Source organism: Melanerpes formicivorus, unplaced genomic scaffold (assembly GCF_026170545.1).
Source record: "Melanerpes formicivorus ecotype bairdi unplaced genomic scaffold, bMelFor1.0.p_v2 SCAF_6, whole genome shotgun sequence".
Taxonomy (NCBI): Eukaryota; Metazoa; Chordata; class Aves; order Piciformes; family Picidae; genus Melanerpes; species Melanerpes formicivorus.
The window spans coordinates 34,849,997-34,857,246 of record NW_027142358.1 but is presented as its reverse complement, the minus strand read 5'-3'; the positions used below and the strand labels follow the sequence as shown (position 1 = coordinate 34,857,246).

The window sequence follows — 7,250 nt, the reverse complement described above, 5'->3', positions numbered from 1 at the left end:
CGCCGGGTTGCGCCCGCGGCGTGGCCATGGCGAGCGGCTGCTCGGCGCGGGAGGCTGCCGCCGGCCCGTCCGGCGGCCCGCGGGAGCTGTGCTGCGTGGCGGCGGAGTGCTCCTGGCCCTGCGCGCTGCCGGGCGGCCTGGCCCGGGCGCTCTGCCTGCAGCGGGACGCGGGGGGCGGTGAGGCCAGGTGAGGGCGGCGGGTGAGGGTCCCTCCTCCCTGGGGGTTTCGCTGCCTCCTGCCGGATCTCCGCAGGCGGCCGTGGCGTCAGGGGGTGCCGGGCGGGGCCTGGGCGGGCGGCGGGGCGGGAGCGGGCCTGGCGCAGCAACGCGGCCCTGGCGCTTCCCCCACCCCGCAGCACTGAGGCCGTGGTCGTGGAGCGGCGGACGGGCGGCGGGAGCGAGGTGCCCTGCGTGCTGCAGCTGGAGTGCCGGCCTGCCGGGGAGATGGTCTCCGTCGGCGTCTTGAGCGAGGCCCGCAACATGGAGGTGTACGTGGGCGAGGAGTACTGCGGCACCGGCCGCGGCCAGAGCCGGGGCGCCGCCCGGGCCCCGGGGTGAGTGGTGGGAGCAGCGGCGGGGCCTGCGGCCCGGGGCGGGCGCTGGGATGCGGGGCGGGCTGCTCATGGGCCCCCGACACCGTTTGGTCCTTCTCTGGCTGGCAACGCCATTCTCTGCGCATCTGTAATGTGCGCTACTAGTGAAGCCCCAACGCCTGCCCCAGGGCAAGCCCGCTTGGGCGTCCCGGCAGGTCTCTGCAGCGCTGCTGAATGGGCACGGGCACCGCAGGTGGATGGGCTCGGGCGCCGCAGGGGGATGGGCTCGGGCGCCGCAGGGGGATGGGCTCGGGCGCCGCAGGTGGATGGGCTCGGGCGCCGCAGGTGGATGGGCACGGGTGCCGCAGGGGGATGGGCTCGGGCGCCGCAGGTGGATGGGCTCGGGCGCCGCAGGTGGATGGGCTCGGGCGCCGCAGGTGGATGGGCACGGGCGCCGCAGGTGGATGGGCTCGGGCGCCGCAGGTGGATGGGCACGGGTGCCGCAGGTGCCTGGGGTGTGCTCCTCGCAGTTACCGGTAGCTTGCGCGGCCGCTGCCTCTGTGACAGAGGGCATAATGCTGCGGTTCTTTGGTTAGTTGTTGTTCTGCAAGCAGTGCAGTCATTGCAGTGAGTCATAAAGTGCTGCTCTGAAATTCTCTTTACAAGGCTGCAGGCCCAAGTGCGAGCTTTAAAATGTCTGTGCTACCTTAGAAATATGTCCCAGTCAGTCTTGCTTTGTACCTAAACGTCTTTCAGTACAGAGGCAGCAGTACAGGCAAAACACTTGATACAGTGATGTCACAGCTCGTTTGTTGTCTCTTTCTAGTGAAGGTGAAAAGGTTACTCTCTACCAAAAGCACCTTAAGTTTGAATGCCCTGCCACCTCCTGTAGGATTAAGGTAGGGAGTTGAACAGAGTTGTTTTATTTTTCCTTTGTCTTTTTAATCACTTGATTGACTAAACTGTGTTGCTCTTACTGGCTTTATACATTTCATCACTTCATAGAATCACTTAGAAAGCTATTGGATGGCTTTCTGCCTTGACAGCAGAGTTCTGCTGAGTTAATGTGAGAGAGAGAATGTAGTCTTAGGGGGGGGCAACTTGCTGTGTAATTAGAACCATTAATTGTGGTGTGGTTAAATAACCTTCTGAAAATCTGTGTGGTGACTACTCATAAGTGCTGAGATCAAGCCCTGGTTTGTCTTTGGACAGCTCTGTTCCAATCAGGATTGTCCAGAGCCATAGCAAGGGGAAATTGTCTTAATTGCCCTGGAAGAGAGCTCAGCATTGTTCTTCCCAGGGCTCAAGAGAAGAATGCTTTGCCCCAGGGACGTACAAAGTAAACGTGCAACTCTGCTTTCCCCTAACCAAAACGCTCTTCTTCCCCTCCTTGCAACAGCTGCTCTCCCTTGGTGAGAAGCAAAGGGTGCTCATCAGTAAGATAACTGTGCAAGTGAGAGCGGTGCCTGCAAAGCCAGCACGGGATCTTGCTTCGCTAGGCTCCGGCATAGACCTGGACAGAGTGCAAACCATCATGGAATCCATGGGGTCCAGGCTGTCCCCGGGCGCTCAGCAGCTCATGGACATGGTCCGCTGCCAGCAGAAAGTGAGTCACTCTTCTTGTCCCTGCACATGACTAGTGCTGCCCTGGGGCCTCAGCTAAGTGTGTACTGAACTGACTTGGGCAGAGACTTCTGGTGTGCTTTGTGTGTTTGTAACCCACCCCTCTGTCGTTTTAAGCTTGGTTTAGCTGTTGCCACTGCTGAATGAGCTCAGTGAATCAGGATTGTGTGCTCGGGGATTCACTCTGCTTACACCAAGTCCAGAGTTAAGAGCTCTGTATCATCATCATTTGAAACTTCACTGCCACTCTACTCTCCTTTTAGAATAGAACAGAATTAACCAGGTGGGAAAAGACCTTTGGGATCATCGAGTCCAACCTATCACCCAGCACCACCTGATCAACTAAACCATGGCACCAAGTGCCTCATCCAGGCTCTTCCTAAACTGCTCGTCAGGGGTGGGGGGCATCTTGCCTGTGATGTTTGGGGTGGAGGCAGGTGGACTGTTTTGTCTCCTGTGTGGTTATTAAACATAGAATCAATAAGGTTGGAAAAGACCTCAAAGATCATCAAGTCCAACCTGTACATTGCCTTCAGCTAAAGGGAGACTGCTCCTGCGGAGGATGGATTTGGTTTAGACCCTAATCCTACAAAGCAGCCTCTTTCAACACAGTCATGGGTCCATCTGATGCTGGTAATGCTCAGTCTTGGGGACACAGCATGGCCAAAGTGACTGACAAGATAATTAGCCCCTTGTGTACAGGGGAAATCTTTGCCTTTGCTTTTCCCCTTGCTGAACTGCTGTTAAAATCTTCCCATCGCTGAGAGAATGCTGAGTGACGAGGTACCTGTTGCTGTTGCTGTCTAAGTATACTTCTAGTACCAATCCTGTTGTTGTTCTTCCCATCAGAACAGTTTCCCTCTCGGAGACAGACTCAGCTGGATCTTGGGGAAGCATTCAGCCCTTGGAGGTGACTGCACAAGGGATGGGTTGCCAAGTGCAGCCCCTCAGGTCTCACAGGATGGAGCGGCCGGTGAACCTCCCCCTGTTAGGAATCATGTAACCAGTGAAACAGGATCTGAAGGCTTCAGAGCAGGTGATCTGAACACACAGCTGCCTGAAAGAGGGAAGACTTCTGATTCTGAAGGACTTCCTACCCAGCTTAGTAGCCAGCAAAATGCAGTTGACCTCAGAAATGATTTGAAGGCACTGGGCTCGCTGGAGCTGCCCCGAGCAGCGAATCCCCAGGTGCTGCTCCCCTTCCTGCAGAGCTTGTGCAGTCAGGTGAGCCACCTCCGGCTGAGGGACGGCGACAGGCAGCTGCCCAGAGCTGCAGTGACCACAGAGGACGGCATGCAGCAAGTTGGGTAAGCTACCTTTGCCACCCTGCTTGGTGTAGAAGTTTGACTGCATTGACAAGAAAGTAAAGCCTGGGCTGGTGGCTGAGGCCAGGTGCTGGATCCCACACTTGGGTCACAGGAACCCCATGCAGTGCTACAGCGCTGAGGAAGAGTGGCTGCAAACTGCCCAGCAGAGAAGGGCCTGGGGGTGTTGATCAGCAGCTGGCTGAATGTGAGCTGGCATGTGCCCAGCTGGCCAAGAACGCCACCAGTGTCCTCACCTCTCAGGATGGTGTGATCAACAGGACCAGGGATGGGATTGTCCCCTGTCCTGGGAGCTGGTGAGGCCACATGGAATCAGAGAGTCGTTTCAGTTGGAAAAGACCTCTGAGATCCTGAAGTCCAACCATTGAACACTACTGTGACCACTGAACCAGTCCTGAAGTGCCCTGGATGTGTTGGGTACTGTGTCCAGCTTTGAGGTCTGCACTGCAAGGAAGACAGTGAGGTGCTGGAGCATGTCCAGAGCAGGGCAGTGAATCTGGAGAATGGGTCCCGTGAGGAGTGGCTGAGGGACCTGGGGTTGTTCAGTGTGGAGAAGAGTCTGAGGGGTTCTTGTTCACTGCAGTTTCCTGAAAGGAGGCTGCAGGGAGGTGGGGCTGGTCTGTTCTGCCTAGTAACAAGTGATAGGATGAGTGGAAGTGACCTCGAGCTGCACCAGGGGAGGTTTAGGTTGGCTGTTAGAAGGAACTTCTTCACTGGAAGTGTTCTCAACCACTGGACAGGTTTCTCAGGGGGGTGATTGAATCCCCACTCCTGGAGGTGTTTAGAAGCTGCAGAGGTGTGGTACTGAGGGACATGGGTTGGTACCAAGCTTGGTAGAGTTAGATGATGGTTAGACTTGATCTTAAAGGTCTGTCTCTGACTGAAATGATTCTATGCCAGGGTTGAAAGATAAAGTAGGTACTGTAAGCATTCTGTTCTTGTTCACAGCAACAGTGAATCTTGAGGGATGTGGCTTGGAAGGCCCAAGCTTTCCTTTGCTCCTCATCTTCCAGGCACAGCCTAAACCAGCCCACACTGACCATGACTGCAGTTAGCTTTTCAGATCAGCTGCCTGAGTGTGGGAGGTTTTTCAGGAGAAAGCACCTTTACAGAATGGTCTTTTGCTTCCATTTAACCTTTAGTGATTCCAAGTGTGGCCCTTCTGCAGTTTCCTGCACATTTGGTTTGTCTTTCTTGTTCCTACACCTTGACTGCTTCTGCAGCCTGAATCCTCTCTCCCTGTTTTCACACCGTGCCATGACCTCTCCGCTCTGCTTGGCACATCTCACCCCACCAAGCTTTCCTGCCCCCCCTTGGCTGGCATGTACAGTGCAGACCTCACAGTAGCAGTGCACCCAGCTTGATCCCTGAGGAACAGCAGTGGAGATGGTGAGGTGTCAGGATGCTGCCCAGGGGTCAGGGCTCTAATAGAGCCTGGGTGTCTCCAGCTCTTGGGGAAGCGCAGCGTTTCTGGAGAGTGCAGTTGGAGAAAACAAAGAATGGTAGAGGCTGTGTGTTTGTGCAGCTGAGAGGAGTCAAGCCTGCCATGCTGACAGGGCTTGCCCTGTGTGCTGTGGCCTGGTGTGGCTTTTGTCCTGCATAGCTGAGCTGTGTGACCCTTAACTGAGCCTCTAGGAAAGAAACAGGCTGAGAGAAGCACAGCCTGGCATGCTCATGACACCCCTCTTGTCCCTGGGAGGCAGGTTAGACTTACTCTGCTGTTTGCTCTCTCCACAGGGCAGAGCAGCAGCCTATTTGCTCCTACTTGGAAAGGATCATTTCAAAAAACATGGACCTGATGGAGAGGAAGCTAATGGACTATATTGATCGTCAGATCCAGGCTCTTCAGACACACATAGATGACAAGATAGTTCTCTTAATGGACTTGCTGCAGAACTCCAAGCCAAACAAAGTGTCAGAGGCACACTATGATTCTAGTGAGGGCTTCTCTAATGGAGAGAGGTAGCTGTCTGCAGAGGCAGCAGCTCAGCACAAGGCCTGCCCTGAGCTCGGCGCCGGTGGAGTTCCTAACCACAGAACCTCAGTGCTGTTGGCTTGCATTTTGTTACTGTAACTCTCTTCACTCTTGTACACACTTGGTAGTTTTATGAAATGCCCTGAGGATGTGTGGGCTTGGTTGGTCCTTTCCCCCCCAAATACAGGACTTTTGTATGCCCTTTGTGGCTTATTTATTCACAGAGCCTTGCTAAAAGCCACCTGAAACAGATTCCTACTTCAGTTTGAACAGTGGAGAAGTACTTTAAATAAAGTGACTCAGAGCTTATCTTTTTTACCTAACTGTAATGAACTCACCTGGTTTTGTTGGTCATTTTTTGGTTGATACCACTGTGGCTCAGTTGGCCTTCTCTCACCACCACAGATGTGTAAGGTGTTAGCAGTAGAACAGAATGTAGCTTCTTTGTGCTTGTGGTTTACTGGGCTATGGCTCCTGTCCAAGGTGTCACAGTGTCACTAAGCTTGGAAGAGACCTCAAAGATCAGTGTTGATTGTTCCAGCTGGAAGAGGAGGGGAATTCCTGGCATTGCCTAACTTGGACTGTTCAAGGAGTCAGGTTTAGACACTTGAAGCCCAGCCTGGGTTCTTTTGGAAGCCTTGGTGGCTGTACCAGCTCCTGAGTTAGGAAGCTCAGCTCCTTAAGTGGCACCTGAACCAAGACTGTCAGACTTCTCTCCCAAAATGGTCCTGCAGGAGCAACTGTAATGAATGTGCACTTGGCAGGCTTGCATTGACATATCCCTGTTACACTCCTAAGAGGTGGAAGTGCTTTGTTTGTGGCTCCCCTTGAGGGAGCTTTGTTGCTCCATGGAACATGCTGGGGTGGGTATAGGATCTGCATTTTGTGGCCCAGAGGAGCAGCTTCATCACACCCTGTGGGGCTCAGCTCTGCTGCCAGCTGGGGAAGTAGAGGTGACTCAAAGTCCCTCTTTCCTGGACTGTCAGGCTTCATCCTTCCTTCTGTCTGTTGCTCTTTGAATTCTGAGTTGCATCATTTAGCTTTGTGCAGGTACTTCATTGTCAGCTCCTGAGTTGGGTATGCAGACACTGGTTAGGCTTTGGTGTCTTCATATGCACTGAGCAAAAGCTGCTGATGGGGAAGCAAGTGTAGGTATGTACAGTCCAGGATCTACTCTGTCTCATACTTCCTTCTTCTCCAGGAAAACTGATGTCTTGTGGGGACTGTCAGGAGCTTGATGGTAACTGATGTCTTGTGGGGACTGTCAGGAGCTTGATGGTAGCAACCCCCAGGAGTAGATCTTTGAAGAGCTTTGGCTTTGTGCAGACATCTCCCAGTTGGTGCTGGGCTTAACTCCTGCCAGGTGCAGTTCAAAATCATCCAAAACCATGAGAAGAATTGTTTTCTAATGAGGAGGAGCTGAATTACCTGGCACTTCCCAAGTCAGTTTGCACCTCTAGAATTAGTTTTTAGGTAGACACCTTCTTTCTCAGCTGCATTGACTGTGTGACTACAGCATTTACTCTGTGAGCTGGAGCCCTGCCAGTCCATGCTGTGTCCAGCAGAGTGAAGGCAGGAATGCCTGCTGTGGCTGTGGTACCCTGTACTGTGGGAGTTACAAGTTGGTAGTCAAACTGTTTGGAGTTCCTTGGACATGAAGGTATAAAACATTTTCTTGTGCTGGAGTTGGTACTTAAGGGCCTGGCTCCCTGGGCCTGTGCTCTTAGCAGAGGCTGGCTGGCAGCTGGGCCTGCACAGGTGAGCCCTGAGCAGCTGTGCTGCTGCTGCTGCTGG

At 54.0% G+C, this 7,250-nt stretch overlaps 1 protein-coding gene across 1 annotated transcript; it reads left to right on the top strand.

Moving 5' to 3' along the window:
- On the top strand, positions 1–5,783 carry CUNH10orf88 (chromosome unknown C10orf88 homolog). Its single transcript, XM_068140453.1, has 6 exons — positions 1–187; positions 357–554; positions 1,360–1,432; positions 1,933–2,139; positions 3,006–3,463; positions 5,219–5,783. The coding sequence occupies exons 1-6, from the start codon at positions 27–29 to the stop codon at positions 5,445–5,447; spliced, it is 1,326 nt and encodes a 441-aa protein (XP_067996554.1). The 5' UTR covers positions 1–26; the 3' UTR covers positions 5,448–5,783.
- The last annotated feature ends 1,467 nt before the right edge of the window (positions 5,784–7,250 follow it).

Bases quoted from the DNA above. Each gene is read 5' to 3' on its own strand.
- CUNH10orf88 (XM_068140453.1), top strand. From the start codon at position 27: ATGGCGAGCGGCTGCTCGGCGCGGGAGGCTGCCGCCGGCCCGTCCGGC. The intron at 555-1,359 runs GTGAGTGGTGGG...GTCTCTTTCTAG, and splicing joins GGCGCCGCCCGGGCCCCGGG to TGAAGGTGAAAAGGTTACTC. The intron at 3,464-5,218 runs GTAAGCTACCTT...CTCTCTCCACAG, and splicing joins GACGGCATGCAGCAAGTTGG to GGCAGAGCAGCAGCCTATTT.